This window comes from Gorilla gorilla, chromosome 10, assembly GCF_029281585.2.
Source record: "Gorilla gorilla gorilla isolate KB3781 chromosome 10, NHGRI_mGorGor1-v2.1_pri, whole genome shotgun sequence".
NCBI classification, from domain to species: Eukaryota; Metazoa; Chordata; class Mammalia; order Primates; family Hominidae; genus Gorilla; species Gorilla gorilla.
Window position 1 is genome coordinate 55,295,172 of NC_073234.2, and position 17,573 is coordinate 55,312,744.

Sequence of the window (17,573 nt, forward strand, 5' to 3'; positions counted from 1 at the left end):
AAAATATCTTACTGTACTTTACTCACCCTTCTTGAAATGAAGGTGGAACGACACGAGACGTTGACTAATGTTTTTAGTGGTAGCTTTAAGAATTATACATACTTAAAATTTTAGTCTACTTAGAATTGATATTTTACCACTCGAAGTGAAATAGAGGTCTTACCACCATGTATGTCCCTTTACCTTTCCCCCCTTATGTTGCAGTTATCTTGTGTTAAATGTACACATATAGGCATACCTCTTTTTATTGCAGTTCAGTTTATTGTGTTTTGTAGATACTGCATATTTTACAAATTGAAGATTGTGGCAATTCTGCATCAAGCAGGTTTGCCACCGTTTTTCCAACAACTTGTGTTTACTTCATGTTTCTTTCACATTTTGGTAATTATCACAGTATTTCAAATCTCTTTGTTATTATTATATCTGTTGTGATATGTGATCAGTGATCTTTAGTGTTACTATTGTAATTATTTTGGGGCACCACGAAGAGCTCCCATATAAGACAGGTAACTTATGTTTGCCTGTGTGCTGACTGCTCCACTGACCAGCTGTTCTCTCATCTCTCCCCTTCTCCTTGGACCTCCCTATTTCTCAACAATATTGAAATTAGACCAAACAGCCTTGTCACTGATATGAAGAAAGTTTGCCTGATCTGGGTAGAAGGTCAAACCAGTCGTAACATTCTCTTAACTCAAAGCCTAATCCAGAGCGCAGCTCTAACGCTCTTCAAGCCAATGAAGTCTGAGAGGGATAAGGAAGCTGCAGAAGAAAAGTTTGAAGCTAGCAGAGGTTGGTTCATGAAGTTTAAGGAAAGAAGCCATCTCCATAACATAAAAGTGCAAGGCGAAACAGCAAGTGCTGATGCGGAGGCTGCATCAGGTTATCCAGAAGACCTAGCTAACATCATTGATGAAAGTGGCTATACTAAACAAAAGATTTTTAATGCAGATGAGCCAGCCTTCTGTTGAAAGTAGATGCCATCCAGGACTTTCATAGGTAGAGAGGAGAAGTCAATGCCTGGCTTCAAAGCTTCCAAGGACAGGCTGACTGTCTTGTTAGGGGCTAATGCAGCTGGTGACTATAAATTTATAAACCAGTGCTCATTGACCGTTCTGAAAATTCCAGGACTCTTAAGAATTATACTGAATCTACTCTGTGCTCTATAAATGGAACAACAAAGCTTGGATGACAGCACATCCATTTACAGCATGGTTTACTGAATATTTTGAGCTCACTGTTGAGACCAAATGCTCAGATAAAAAGATTCCTTTCAACATAGTACTTACTTATTGACAGTGCACGTAGCCATCCAAGAACTCTGATGGAAATACACGGAGATAAATGTTGTCATGCCTGCTAACACAACATCCATTTTTGAACTCAGTGATCAAGAAGTAATTTTGACTGTTAAGTCTTATTCTGTTAGAAATACATTTCATAAGGCTACAGCTGCTTCAGACAGTGATTTCTTGGATGGATATGGGCAAAGTAATGGAAAGGATTCACCATTCTAGATGCCATAAAGAACATTCGTAATTCATAGAAGGAGCTCAAAATATGAACAGGATTGTGAAGAAGTTGATTCCAACCCTCATGGATGACTTTTAGGGACTCAGAACTTGTGTGGAGGAAGTAACTATTACAGGTGTGGTATAAACAGCAGGAGAACTAATATAGAATTAGAAGTGGAGCCTGAAGACATGACTGAATTGCTGCAATTTTATGATAAATTTTGAATGAAGAGTTGTTTCTTAGGGATGAACAAAGAATGTAGTTTCTTGAGATGGAATGTGCTCTTGCTGAAGATGTTGTGAGCATTGTTAAAATAGTATATAAACTTAGTTGATAACACAGTGGCAGAGTTTGAGAGGATTAACTCCAATTTTGAAAGACATTCTGCTGTGGATAAAATGCTGTCAAATAGCGTCTTGTACACAGAGAAATTTTTTGTGAAAGGAGTGTCAGTGTGGCATACTTGAATGTTATCTCATTTTAAGGAATTGCCACAGCCAACCCTGCCCTTCAGCAACTACCATCCTGTGATTAGTCAGCAACCATCAACATCAAAGCAAGACCCTCCACCATCAAAAAGATTATGACTTGCTGAAGCCTTGCTGAGATGATTGTTAGCATTTTTAGCAATAAGTTATTTTTAAATCAAGTATGTACAGTTTTTAGACATAATGCTGTTGCACACTTCATGGACTACAGTATAATATAAACATATATACTAGGAAACCAAAAATTTTGTGTGACTTGCTTTATTGCAATATTGTTTTATTACTCCGGTCTGGACCTAGACCCATGATGTCTTTGAGGTATATATGCCTGTATTGGAAATCTTATCAGAAAGTGTTATAAATATTTGCTTTAATGCCAAACGTATTTTAAAGAATTCAAGATGAGAATAGTTAACTATGTTTGCTCAGGCATTTACTGTTGCTGTTGATCTTCCATCATTCCTAACATTGTTTTTCTTCTGACACAACTTCATTTAAGAATTTTTTTAGAGCTGGAAAAGAATTCTCATCATTTTTCTTCCACTTTGAATACCTTTTGTTTCACATTCATTCCTGAAGGATATTTTCACTAGATAGAGGATTTTAGGTTTACAGTTCTTTTCCATTTTAGCATTTGAAGGATGTTGTTCCCCTTTTTTCTGACTTGCATGGTTTCTGATGAGAAATCACCGGTGATTCAAATCATTAAACTCCCTCCCCCTCGTAAGTAATGCATCATTGTTTTTTCTGGGTGCTTTCAAGGTTTTCCTTTGTAACTTTCAGTAGCTTGACTCTGATGTGTGTCCAGGCATGGATTTCACTGGGATTATTCTCTCTGAGGTTTTGAGAACTTCTTAAATTTAGCAGTTTATGCCTTTCACCAAATTTCAGGAAGTTTCCACCCATTATTTCTTCTTCTTCTTTCTTCTTTTTCTTCTTCTTTCTACTTTATTTTTTTCTTCTTTTCTGCAGTGATTTTCCTTTTCTTGCATTCTTGATGTGAATGTTGGGTTTTTGGTACTGCCTCACAGGTCCCTAAGCCTTTAATATTTTTTTTTCAATGTTTTTCTCTTTGTTTTTTAGGTTGGGTAATTTCTAGTGGTTTATCTTCAAGTTTACTGACTCTTTACTCTTTTATTTCCATTCTTCTGTGAGTCTATTCAGTGTATTTTTATTTCCGTTTTCACTTTTTGTTGGTTTCCATTTGGTTGTTCTTTATGTCTTCTATTTGTTTGCTGTGATCTTTTGGCTTTCCATTTGTTTCAAAAGTATTTGCTTATACTTGTTGGGATATATATATATATATATATATACTGGCTTTAAATCTTTGTCTGCTTGTTAGGTAATTCATTTTAGATAATTCACCCAGCTGTGTCATCTTGGTGGTGTTTTCTTTTAATTGTCTTTTCCCATGAGAGTGTTATTTTTCCCAGCTCTCTCTATGCCAAGTAATTTTGGATTGTGTTCTGTACATTTTGAATATTATGTTACAAAACTTTGTCTTTTGTTTAAATGCTATGGAAAATGTTGATGTTTTTGTTTTTGTTTTTTGGATTTTTTTTTTTTTTTTTTAAGAGACAGGGTTTTGCTGTCACATCCAGGCTGAAGTGCATGGCATGATTGTACCTTCCTTCATCCTTCAACTCCTGGGCTCAAGGGATCCTCCTGCCCCAGTCACCTGATTAGCTGGGACTACAGTGACACACCACTATGCTTGGCTACTTTATTTTCTATTTTTTGTAGAGAGAGGATCTCACTTTGTTGCCCAGACTGGTCTCTAACTACTAGCTTTAAGCAGTCCTCCCATCTTGACCTCTTAAAGTGCTGGGATTACATGCTTGAGTCACTGTGCCCAGCCAATATTTTTATTTTTACAGGCAGTTGATCCAGTTGGGTTCAGGTTGGTCACAAGTTCCAATTAGCTTTCTGTAGGTTGTAGTTTTTTAACTTCAGTTCTGTTTTCAAAACTTTACATTACTATTTATACTTTTTCAATATGCGCTACCCAGTAGCCAGTCTGTGACATGTGTGGAGGTTTATCTTGTATTTCAGTTTTCAGAGTCGGTGGTATGCTGCTTGGGTTTAAATCCGCATACGTTCAGCTTTGGTGAGTTAGGAGTTCAAAAACAGCTGTTACTTTCTTGAGTTATTTTCTCTCTGTTATATCCATGGTATTTTCTAGATCCCTGGGACACTCTTTTTTGTCTTTTGGCCAGAAAATTGGTTTTCATTTACTCCATTTCCTGTAACTGTGTCTGGATCCAAGTAACAGGAAGACAGAAGTCAACAAGATTGGCCCAGAGTTTTTTTATTTGGTGAGGATGGTTCATCTCTCTCTTTTCTTAAGAGTTTTAGGTTCCTGCTGCTGCCAGTGTTGCACCCACTACCATCACCAGATCATTTGGGAATTGGGACATGAGGAATGAGGAACAGAGAAAGGGGGAAAACAAAAAAAAAGGAGCAGTTTCCCCCTCTCTTTCTGAACATTAGGAAGGAGACACTCCTTCCCCCCAGCTCCCCTCCCCCTTACCCACCTCACTTTATATTTAGAGGGATTCTCTTAGAGCTTGCTCTCTGTTGTTACCAGTGCCTACTTTCTAGGTTTCAGGCTTCATTAATCCTAGGCCAGGGGATTCTGGATGGAGAAAAGGTGGTAAACTTACTGACAGTTTGATGATGCATCAGATTCTGGTGTCTTCTCTAGTCCATATGCTATTATTTACTCCTGAGTCTTCATATAGCTGCTCCATTCATTCTGTCAGTATTTTGTAGTTTCATTCAGTGAGATTAACAAGGTGGGATGTGTTTATTCCATCTTACCCGGAACTGGAACTCCTTGATCTCACTTTTGATATATTTTAGAATGTAATGCCAACTTTAATCACCTCATATTCATGTTAAATACAGTTTGAGAATTATATTTTATAATTTTTTTCAACATGTATGTGACCTTGCTGCATGCAACAGTACAATTTCTGTTAAGGAGATGATGCTACATTAAATGAAGAAGGAAGCAGGAAAATTAATTCTTTTTTTAGAACACTTGATGAACTTTCTAAATAAATGTATTAGCTTTGAAAAACTTGTCCTATTTTCAATTCAGTCTTCATTGTCTGGCTGACGATTTCTGGCTTGCCTTTCACTTTGAAAATGTTTTATTCTTTATTCATTTTACTCTTTAGAAAATGATTTGTTTCAATAATTAGGTTTTTGATCATTGTAGAGCATAGTGTGAGGTGACATGCATCATTATGGATTATTTTGGCACTCGCTTCCACACTGCACGAGAATTTTAGAGACGTTCTGAAACATATCCTTACTTTCTGGATTGATATAGGAAACTGATTTTATTAAAAGACCTGTAAATGTGGGTGACTTCAGCTTCTTAATTTTCCATTTATCTGGTAAGCACAAGATAATAGGATAATTTGTTCATCAGTGAATGGTGCTTGGTCCTTTTCTTAGTATAGGTCCACAGTGGAGGAAGTGAATATGAAAGATTCCTAGAAATTGCTTTTGTTGATCAACTGCTAACAAGCAATCAGGTCACTGATAGTCTTCTTAGAAACTGAACTAGAAACTAATTCTGGGGACTGGTATGCCCTTGGCATAAGTGTGCCCAACATAGAGACTGCTTCTACTTTCCCTTTTATTCAACTCTGTCTCTCATTTATCATATCAGTGCTCATCCATAGTAGGGTCTGTCATGGCAGGATTGGGCTTGGGAGTAGGGTTGGTAATAGTGTGATATTTCCTCGTGGCCATTTATATCCCTCTTCTTTCTGTGTAACCAGAGAATCTGATTCTACCTTTTTGACAAAATATCACTAGAAGGCTGGGCACAGTGGCACATGCTTGTAATCCCGGCATTTTAGGAGACCAAGGCGGGAAGATTGCTTGAGGTCTGGAATTTGAGACCAGCCTGGGCAACAGAGGGAGACTCCATCTCTACAAATAAAAAAATTAGTTGAGGCCGGGCGCAGTGGCTCATGCCTGTAATCCCAGCACTTTGGGAGGCCAAGGCAGGTGGATCACGAGGTCAGGAGTTCAAGACCAGCCTGGCCAAGATGGTGAAACCCCGTCTCTCCTAAAAATACAAAAATTAGCTGGGCGTGGTGGCGGGCACCTGTAATCCCAGCTACTCAGGAGGCTGAGGCAGAGAATTGCTTGAACTTGGGAAGCGGAGGTTGCGGTGAGCTGAGATGCGCCACTGCACTCCAGCCTGGGCAACAGAGCGAGACTCTGTCTTAAGAAAAAAAAAAATGGTTGAATGTGGTGGTGTGCACCTGCAGTCCTAGCTACTTGAGAGGCTGAGGCAGGAGGATTGCTTGAGCCCAGGAATTCAAGGCTGCAGTGAGCTGTAATTGTGCCACCACGCTCCAGCCTGGACGACAGAACAAGACTGTTTCTCTTAAAACAAACACACACACACACACACACACACTCACACTCTAATAGGAGACTTGATCAATTTAGTTGTTATTTAGTAATGTTGATTTATCTTTTTTCAGTCCTTGCATTTGCTTTAGGGAAAACAAAGAAAGTGGCAAGCAACAGTTTTATTACTATTTCCTATTTCTCTGTTGTTTCTGACAATAAGAATAATAATGATCTTGATAACAGCCATTTATTGAATGATGGTAGAGTTAGGATTTGAATCTAGACCTGTTGGATTCTAAAGTTTGTAGTATTAACCAGGATGTAGATATCTTTAGATACCATGGCTTACTTGAAGAACAGCAAGAGCAAGGAGGGAGAGGGAGTTTTGAAGTGAACTGGAAGGGAAAGGAGCTCTGTTTTGTAACAGCAGAAAGAAACAGACTTTGGAAGAAAAAAAATAGAAGGAAAGAAGGGTAGTAATTTGAAACCAAACCAGACTAGGCTAAAGAATAGTTTACATTATTAGGAACCCTGGCTACTTCTGATTCCCCGAGGCTTGAGGTACCCAGCAACTGTTAAAATGGAATGTACATTCTTAGCATCCCAAATATAACTTGAAACAGGTTTTTAACAGTTGTGCTCTACAGTAGCAGTGCAGCTATTAAATATATTTTTAAATAGCTGTACAGTAGCACATTGGGCTATTTAAATTAACTAAAACTTCACAAAAATTTAAAATTTAGTTTCTCACATGCACTGTCCACACTTGAAGTGCTTGATAGAAGAATTCCCTGTTGGGCAGCACTATTCTAGAGAACTGAAATGCCTTAATACAGACCATTTTTGTTTTTTGCTTTTTTGGGTGTTCTTTAAGATGGAGTCTCGCTCTGTCGCCCAGGCTGGAGTGCAGTGGCGTGATCTCGGCTCTCTGCAACCTCCACCTCCTGGGTTCAAGCAATTCTCCTGCCTCAGCCTGTAGCTGGGATTACACCATGCCCGGCTAATTTTTTGTATTTTTAGTAGAGACGGGGTTTCACCGTGTTGGTCAGGCTAGTCTCAACCTCCTGACTTCAAGTGGTCCGCCTGCCTCAGCCTCCCAAAGTGCTGGGATTACAGGTGTGAGCCACTGTGCCCTGCATCACTACCATTATTTGAATGCAGTGTAGTGGCTGGCCTAGGACACTCATTTCCATGTATTCTATTATGGGAAAATGAGTTTTGAGTTCCTAAAAACTGATTTTTATCAGTGCTTTTTTTTTTTAATTTTAAATTCCAAACTTTAATACCTTCTTATATGATAAATAAAATTTAAAACTTAGACCATTCTTCCCCAATTATTATATGAACATATTTGGAGTATCACTTTCAGTATCTAGCAGAAACAATATGTTATGAAATGGAAAAGAGCAACTGGAAGATAGAAGTATGTTAGATCATTATATTAGGGGTAACAGACTAAAAAGATATTTTAGCTTGGAAAGATAAAGCCTAGGAGGAAACATTAAAGATTGACATTTGTAAATTAAAATAGAAAAGCAGAGTTTACTGAAAATCTAGAATTAACATCCATTTAGTAAATGTAGAACCAATAAAAGAAAATACAATTTGACTAATAGATAATTAACTTACAGAACTTAGTAGAACTAATAAGTAGTATAGGTAGAATATAACTTATGATTATAAAGCCATAAATAGTTAATAACACAAAATTGAGATATATCTAACTTTTCAGGTAACTACAAGGAAGGGTAGTCCTACCTATCCACATCTTACCTCTTAGGGCTATTGACCACAAATTACTGGCTAGGACTATGACTCTGTGTGGTATTACTGTGTTCCTGTCACTGGATATTCAAAGCAAAGCTTTTATTCAGAAATACTTGTGGATCCTTGGATTGAAAACTGGAGTCCAGGCAGATAGAACAGATAAACAGGACAAGTTACAAGTTTATAAGTTGTTGAACTGAGACTTATGACTTTCATCTAGCAAAATGCTAAGTTCCTGTCATTTTAAATGACTAAATTGGTAACATGGCATAATCATTTTCAGGTATAAAAACAGTTAATACGGGACATGTTAAGGAATAAAGCATGCAACTTCTAAAACTTTGGAATGCTTAAACAGTTTTTAAAGCAGATTTCTTTCTTTTTGAGATGGAGCCTCACTCTGTTGCCCAGGCTGGAGTGCACTGGCGCAATCTCGATTCACTGCAACCTCCGCCTCCTGGGTTCAAGCAATTCTCCTGCCTCAGCCTCCCTTGTAGCTGGCATTATAGGTGCCTGCTACCACACCCGGCTAATTTTTGTATTTTTAGTAGAGACAAGGTTTCGCCATGTTGGCCAGGCTGGTCTCGAACTCCTGATCTCAGACGCTCCTCCCGCCTCAGCCTCCCAAAGTGCTGGGATTACATGCATGAGCCACCGGCACCTGGCCATTAAGGCAGATTTCTAACAAAGGCAGTCTGTAACTTGATTGAGGTTTCTTAGTTTCTCATGTATATTTCACTATATGGGTCTTAAAATAGAGAAGACAGTGCTTACTATAAAATATTAATTGTAGGTTTTTTTTTTTTTAACAGGGTCTTGCTGTGTTGCCCAGGCTGGTCTTGAACTTCTTGGGCTCAAGAGATCCTCCCACCTCGGCCTCCTAAGTAGCTAGGATTATAGGCATATACCAATGCACCCCACTTTAAAATATAAATTATAAATTATATATCAGGTTAGTATGCTTAAAGGAGGAAATGTGAAAATAGCATAGGTTAGACTATTAAATAGGACAAATCATTGCGTTACATAAAGGGATAGTATATTACATCTGAACATCTCTTAGGTTTTTAAAATACTGTGGTAACTTTCAAATGACAGTTTATCACATTGAATTAACTCCAACCTTAATATTTTTTTATTCTCAGATATTTAGGATAATGAAGGAGATAGTATGGTATGAATTTCCCCAAATAAAAAATAATAATATACAGCAGTGCAATATAACTCTGTCCTCATCTACTTTTCTTCTTTCACTGTATTCCAGTCATTCATCTCTTTGTTGTTCCTTGAACATACCAGACATGCCTTAGGACTTTCATATTGGCTATTCTCTCTGCCAAGAATGCTCAGCCTGGAAGCACTGGATGATATTCACATAACTGTCTCCCTTGCTGCTTTCTGATTGCCAGTTCAAATTTCCCTTTATCACAGAAGCTTTCCCTGAGTATTCTGTATGAAACAACAGCTTCCTCTTTTTTTATTCCTTAATAACCACACTGTTTTTAATTTTTCTCCATAGCACTTCTCAACGTCTAACATACTAGATATTTTCCTTACTATTTTGTTTATTTTGTCTTCCCCGCTAGAACATAAAGGTAGAGATTTCTGCCTTGTTCAGTACTAAGAGAATTGCCTAGTATACCTATAGTATTCTATAAATCTTGGAGCTAAAAAAAAAAATCCCACAAAAGATCACTGGGCCTTTGCTTGAATACTTTCATTGATAGATTATTCTACCTCCCTTCAGAACAGTTCATTTTATTTGAAGATAATTGCTAATGTTCTTAAGCTTTCTGTTCTTCCAAGCTAAACATTCTTACTAGTTTACCTTTCTGCATATGATAGGGTTTCCAGGGCTGTCACCATTTTAGTCATCTTCCCTGGACATTCATCATTATGTTGTTTGTCCTTAAATACCAGAACTAAAACAAGTTAGTTTGCACCAGAACTAAAACAGATGTTGCACACATAGGCTAAGAGTGGGAAACATTCCTCATCCAACTTTTATTGTCAGATTGATTGGATTAAAAAAAGTTTTTAGATTCTAATGCTGACTCATTTTGAGGTTGTATTTAATCTGCTACAACCTTTAAATCATTCTTACATATGCTACTAAGTTTCTTCTGCTTTTATGGTTTTTGAACTATAAGTCTGGGACTTTGTATTTCTCCTTATTTAACCAAATAGGGAATTTTCCTGGGCAGTTCATACCTTTAATGTAGAAACTACCATGTGTAAATTACTTTAGAAATTAATAGAAAAACCCATTCAGATACATATAGGAGAATCACAACTGATAAAATCAAGGATTTCTTGTGCGTGGATATAAATGCATATTTGGACATTTCATTGCAATTATGTCTTGCATCAGTTCAGGAAGGAATATTAAGAGTTGTTTTAAGGCCAGGTGCAGTGGCTTATGCCTGTAATTCCAGCATTTTGGGAGGTGGAGGCAGGAGGATCGCTTGAGCCCAGGAGTTGGAGACCAGCCTGGGAAACACAGCAAGACCCCATCTCTTAGGAAAAAAAGTTGATTAAAAAAAAATGTTACTGTATGAATTTCTTGCCTTTGCCATATTAACATCCTTTCCCACTTTTCTCATTTTTACCTTTTTATAAGCACCATTTTCCTAGTCTTTTAGGCCAGGATATTGTCTCCTTCCCTGTAGTTGCTCACCAAATCTCAGAATTTCTTCAGCCCTTTAATTCCGTGCTTTTCAAATATACTTCACAGCCAGTTACTTTAGCTATGCAGATATCTCTGCTTATAATCTCTTTCCATTGTAATTCAATCCATACTTGGGTGGCATATCTATCTTTTTTAAAAAAATTCACTTATATCACTTTTATCTTGTCACTCTTCTTCATAGAATTTATAAGATTGAATCTAAGGTTCTCAGTCAATCATTAGCGATCCATCTATAATCTAGCCATACTTGATTTACATTGCTCTGCTTATTTCTTATTACCTCTCACTGTGATTTTTCAGATAAAATTCATGGCTTACATGCCAACCCCCTCCTCAGTAGAGACACACACATATACACACACAACTGTCTCCTTAGTAGACACACACACACACACACACACACACACTTTCACCCACTGTTTTCTCTCACCCGCTCAATTGTGAGATTGGCCTAGCTAAATGTTATTGTATTTCTCCATACTGTGTTGCTCCTTGAATGCCTGAAGTTCCTCAACACATATAACCTATCACATTCTCTGAAAACTCTATTCCAAATTGATCTCTGTTCCTTAAGCTTCAATTGCATTTATGTCTGTGCCATAAAATATATCATTTAGGCTTTGTTGCTTAATAGTTATAAAAGGCTTTTCCTTTCTTTTTTTTTTTTTTGAGACAGAGTCTCACTCTGTCACCCAGGCTGGAGTGCAGTGGCGCGATCTTGGCTCACTGCAAGCTTTGCCTCCCAGGTTCACGCCATTCTCCTGCCTCAACCTCCCGAGCAGCTGGGACTACAGGCACCTGCCACCACGCCCGGCTAATTTTTTGTGTTTTTAGTAGAGACAGGGTTTCACCGTGTTAGCCAGGATGGTCTCGATCTCCTGACCTCGTGATCCGCCCGCCTCGGCCTCCCAAAGTGCTGGGATTACAGGCGTGAGCCACCGTGCACGGCCAAGGCTTTTCCGTTCAATAAGACTGTGCATTTTGATAGCAAGGAGTATAAAAGAGTACTGGATTATCCACAAACTGGCTTGGCTCGTACTGTGTTCTTTTATGTGTAAAATAATTTCTTACAGTTTAGGATTTTTTTTTAATTGATATTATTGGGAGAAGGCAAACATAAAAATTCTCTATTATAATTTATCTTATAGGAAACCCTTTTCCAAAGAGAAATGAAGAAGAAAACTGTATGTACCCTAAATATGGGAGATAAGAAGTATGAAGACATGGAAGGTAACTTTTCATTTTTATAAAGTTTGTTTGTTGAAAGCAAAACAGTTGTTTCCAAACTGTCCACTTGTATACATTTCAGAATACACAGGAGTTTTTTGTTATTGTTGTTCTTAAATTCCAAAATAAGCTGCCTAAGTATACACATTTTTTTCTTCCCATATCTTATTTTCGACTGATCAAGTTTTTTGATTTGTTAAATTGTTTACTTTTCCCTTTTTTCTTAAAGGTTTACTCTCTACTGGTTTAGGAATTACTGTTTCTGTTTTTGTCCCTGTCTTTTTAAAAAAGAAAAAAAGTTAGCGTTGGTACTGTCCTCTGCTTCTAAAGCTAATTTAATCTTCACTACCAACAGAAGAAGAACCCAAGAATGCTTTAACTCTGATCATCCTAATCTCAATGTATAGGTTATAGTTCCATTATTTGAGTTCTTTTATTTCAGACACGACCAGTTAGATGATGTTTTATGCAATGTTTGCTTGAGTTTATTTCCTCTTCATTTATTTTCTTTCTGAAAATAAATCTGAGAAGTTTCTTTAGTGAAGGTCTATTGGTGGTAAACTCTGAATTTTTTTATCTATTTTATCCACTTTAAAACTATTCAAAGATAGTTTTACTGGGTATATAATTCTGAAATGATAGGTTTTTTTTCTCTTAGCACTTTGAAGGTATTAATCATTTTTTTCCCTTGCTGTCTGGAGATTTCTTCCCAGTCTAATTATCATTCTCTTTTGTAGGTGATCTGTCTTTTCCCATTTTCTGCTTTTAAGGTCTTGGTTTCGTCTTTGATATTTTACAGTTTTACTCCATTGTTTCTAGACATGGATTATTTTTATTTCTCTTAACAGTATGCATTGTGTTTACTTTGTTGGTTCATGTGTTTAATCATTTCCCGACCAATTACCTCTTTGTTGCCTTTCCTTTATTCTCTTTTGGATTTCAATTGGTATGTTAGACCATTCTGTAACCTCATTTCTTAACCTCTGTTTCACAGGCTATGTCTTATATTTACTTTTCTGTCTCCTAGAGTCTAGCTGGTTTCCTCAGATTTGTCTTCCAATTCACAAGTATTTTTCTTGGATCTAATCTGCTGATTGTCCATTTTATGTGGTATTTGAAACTTCTGATATTTGAAGTTAGTGGATTTCTAAATGTGTTTCCTGCTGCTTCTCACTCAAGACAGCTTATTTTCTTAGGTTTGGTAATGTTTGATTATGAGCTTACATTTGATAAATTAAATCTATGAGAGCCTAATTTAGGTATTCTTTCCTCCAGAGGATTTGTATTTGTTTCTTCCCAGGCCCATGCTGGGACCTCTTTAGCCCCATTTAAAAGTCTTGGCTTGATACTGGAGTCTATCAGGATTAGTTTTCCTTCCTGAAGCGGTTCTAAGGCTTAGTCTCCAGATCTAAACACTGGTTTGGACAGTTGTGCCCAGGACAGTTCCAACTTTGCTTGATATTACTGTTCACATTTCAGCTGACCAATCCTTTATTTCTGTTTTATTTTTATGTTGAATTTCAGAGTATCTATTATTTTCTTATGAGCCAGCAATGCATACTTTTGTATGAGTTGGTTACACTACTGGTGGGTTTAAAGTAGTACAAATCCTAAGGAGAATAATTTGTTAATACCTATTCATAATACAAATGTATACACACATTACTCTAGCAGTTCCATTTTTAGGAACTTACACTACAGATATGCTTTTAAAAATGCGAAATAACTAAATTTTTATTGCAACATTGTTTGTCATAGCCAAAAGTTGAAAACATGTGAATGTCCATCAATAGATTTGAATAAAGAAAAAAGCAGACTAGTGTGTATAGTATTCTTGCATTTGTGTAAAGAAAGGAATGTGTAAGAGTTTGTATTAGCATTTGTTTTTCTGTACATTAAAAATTCTTAGGAAGAACACAAAAGAAATTTAACAGTTGTTACTTATTGGATTGGTTGGAACTGGATGGGGATAAATTTGAATGAGAAATTTGCTCTTAAATTTTTGATCCGTGTGAATATTACTCACTTTAAATTTAATTAATGAAAAGTTTGTTTCAGTCCCCCGTTAAAAAAATTTAAGAAAGTAAATGTTGGGCATGTTGGGCTCAAGCAGTATGTTTGCTATAATTTATCTAAGATCTATTTGCTTTATAGTAGGAGGGTCCTTTAGAGTATCTAATCTACTATACTCCTAGAAACACAAGATTTTTGGTCTGGAGAACTTGAAAGCACATATGACTGTTTTACTTTAACAGGTGAAGAAAACGGAGATAATACTATTTCCACTGGTCTGTTGTACAGTGAGGCTGACAGATGCCCAATATGTCTTAATTGTCTATTAGAAAAGGAAGTTGGTTTTCCAGAAAGCTGTAATCATGTCTTCTGTATGACTTGTATTCTTAAATGGGCAGAGGTAAGTCTGACACATTAATGTATTTTAATTTCCTAGCATGATTTCATTTCACCTAAAGAGTTGATACTGCCTTTCATAAATTATTTCACAGTAATGTATTTTCTTCCTACTTTGGACAAATTTCCTTGTGTTATTCAAATTCTGTCAGTCATTTTCTTCTAATTTTCTTTTATCAGGTTTTGATTTTGCAAATAATATTTTAAATGCATACTTTTTTAAAAAAAGTTAATAACCTTACAGGAAGAACAGATCAAACATTTTTTTTCTGGTAGAAATGCAGTAATTAATTTTTCAGTGTACTTGACTCTGTGCTTAATAGGATAATATCTGTTTACCACTAATAACACCTTCTGTCTGCTTTTTGTTTTATATTTTTCAGGGACTTTTCACATAGGTTATTTGATTTCTTCTTTATATCAGCCTTGTGGAATAACCAGAGCAGATACGATAGTGTCCTTCCATTTTACAGATGAGGAAACTTGGATTTTATGTTCTATGACTTGGTCAAGATCTCATAGTTTAAGAGGCAGAAGTGAATTTAGAACTGGTTTTCTAATTCCTGTTTTTAATTTAGTGTGGACTAATTTCAGAGTCTGAATTAGAGATATTACCGTCATAGACAGCGAATAAGAAACAAGACATTCGTGACTTTTAATGTATTATGTTGACTCAATTTGGGCCAAATACTTTGAAGTAAATATTAATATAAGCCTTATTGTTATGAAATGTTAAGTAAAAAATTATTGTTCATATTAATCATGCTATATTTTCTAAGTTAATATTTGTCAGTCTGTAAAAATTAGTAAAGAAGATAATATCTTAAAAATATTTTAACATTAGCTGCATTCAAATTGTTAATGTTCTTAAATACATTGGAATTAATTGCATATTACATAATTGGGGTTTTCAAAGCGCTATGTTTTGCTTAAATTTTCATTAATAGTGTGGAAAGGAGAATATAACTGTATAGTGACTCTGGCTGAGTTCTCAAAAGAAGGAAGAGAAGATTTGTTATACAAATTGAATTAATAATAGTATACATATAAACTATTTTAATTTAGTAAAACCTAAACTGGTCTTTAACAGGAAGTGACAGGATAGGTGAAAATGTATTTTGGGGAAAAGTATTTTGAGTTTTGCTGAATTAATATGGTTGGTAAATCTCTCTCTGTGTAGGATCACTGTTTAATGAAATAATGCATATTTTTTTTCTGCCACCCAAATAAAGATTTTTATCTGTGTTGAATTTAGTGCACATGGTTGCTTTGTGGTTAAATTTTTTTAGAGATTTTGCTTTGGGTAAAGAAATAATATTGTTGGATGGGTGGAAGGTTTCAATACAGTGCTTTTTTATAAGATTGTATTTGGTGACCACATAATTGTGAACTTCAACAACTTAATCTGAGTATATGTTTTGCTCTAAGAAAATCATAATGTGTATGTAATAAGTAGATAATGGTTCTCCATCCTTTCTTTCAACTTCAAGTGCATCTTTCACACAACCTTTACCCTGATGTACATGTTCCAGGTTTCTCTAGGGTATGTATCTAGAGGTGGAATTACAGGTTGTAGATGATGCACATACTCAACTCTACTAGATAGTGGCAAACTTGTTTATATTTTTAACTCTCGTTGAATATTTTTAAGTTGAAAATACTGGATAACATACATGGTATGGCAGCCAACACCTTTCCCGCATGTAATATTTTTCAAATTGCTTTTCAAAAGAAAGTACTTATCTTTATGCTGCTATTATAAACTGTGATGCTGGGTAGGCAGGGAGGAGTTGTGATAGTGTTTAAACAAAGGTAATTAACCTTTAAAGGGGAGAATAAACAGAACATTCTGAATTATTTCGTTGTCCCTGATGGGGATAGCAATCATCAGTTAAATAAACCTTTCAGTTGAGCAGTAACAAGAGAGCAATCTATTAATAAATTGCTTATTATAAATTATAAGTGAATGCTGGCTAAAAAAATCACGTAGACTAAGTTTTCAGTTTGAATCTTTTATTGCTGTGATAAAAATAGATATGTTTCGAAGCATGTAAGTGCTTTCACAAATAGAATCAGATTTCAAATTCAGGAGTATGTTTCTTTTTTTCATCATTATAAATTAAGCTCCATCCTCTCGTTTCCCTCAGTCTTCTTCCATCTAAAAGCAAAGTTTACAGTTTACTTCAGATTTCAGGATCAGGAATAAGTGTCTTCAGTCTTCTAACAGGCCATGCCTTATGCCTAGGCTGTCATACACATTCTAACATTTAATTTCATTTAATTCACTATGTTAATATTTATTTGCTATACAAGACAAGGATTCTAAACTTATGATTTTTAAGTACGTCAAGGGATAGCCTGAAATTAAAATCTTTTTAAAAAATTGGTTTGTGGTGTACAATTTTATGCATGTTCACTTCTTTTTTTTTTTTTTTTATTTGAGACAGAGTCTCACTCTGTCACCCAGGCTCGAGTGCCGTGGCACCATCTCGGCTCACTGCAACTTCTGACTCCCAGGCCAAGCGATTCTTGTGCCACAGCTCCTGAGTAGCTGAGATTACAGGCGCGTGCCACCATGTCAGGCGCATTTTTTTGTATTTTCGGTAGACACGGAGTTTTATGTTGGCCAAGCTGGCCTCAAACTCCTGACCTCAAGTGGCCCACTCGCCTCAGCCTCCCAAAGTGCTGGAATGAATGTTCACTTCTAGCAGTAGAGTAGAAATCAAAGTGAGATTTACAGTGGTTGGAAATCTGCATAAGAGAACAGTACAATTTGCAGTTAGGATCATCTTTCTAGATTTCTGTATCTTTCAAAATTTCTGTGCTTTCTGAGATTTGTACCCAAGGTTCACTGAAATATGATTCAGAAGGAATATCAAGCACCAAAAAAGGACTCATTTATTTACTTTCACCTTAATATTTTAGGCATTGAACACATTCTTAAAAACACTGGTCTGTAAGAAACTGGTGTTTTGAAAAATTAAAGTGTGTCGTAGTCTAGTATATTTATTTTGGACACATAGATCAAAGTTAGTTTCAGTCTTTTCAAGCTCTAAAATTTTGGTTCTGTGGTTATTTAAACAAAAGCTATGTAAGGACTT

At 36.1% G+C, this 17,573-nt stretch overlaps 1 protein-coding gene across 7 annotated transcripts in view; it reads left to right on the forward strand.

The window, feature by feature from the left end:
* SCAF11 (SR-related CTD associated factor 11) overlaps positions 1–17,573 on the forward strand; it is a 77,913-nt gene that overhangs the window by 20,685 nt on the left and 39,655 nt on the right. For all 7 annotated transcript variants that reach the window (XM_055357385.2, XM_055357384.2, XM_063694045.1 and 4 more), the window contains 2 exons: positions 11,985–12,066; positions 14,319–14,476. In XM_055357385.2, the coding sequence (XP_055213360.1) occupies positions 12,006–12,066; positions 14,319–14,476 (219 nt within the window). In that variant the 5' untranslated portion in view covers positions 11,985–12,005. The remainder of the gene's footprint in view (positions 1–11,984; positions 12,067–14,318; positions 14,477–17,573) is intronic.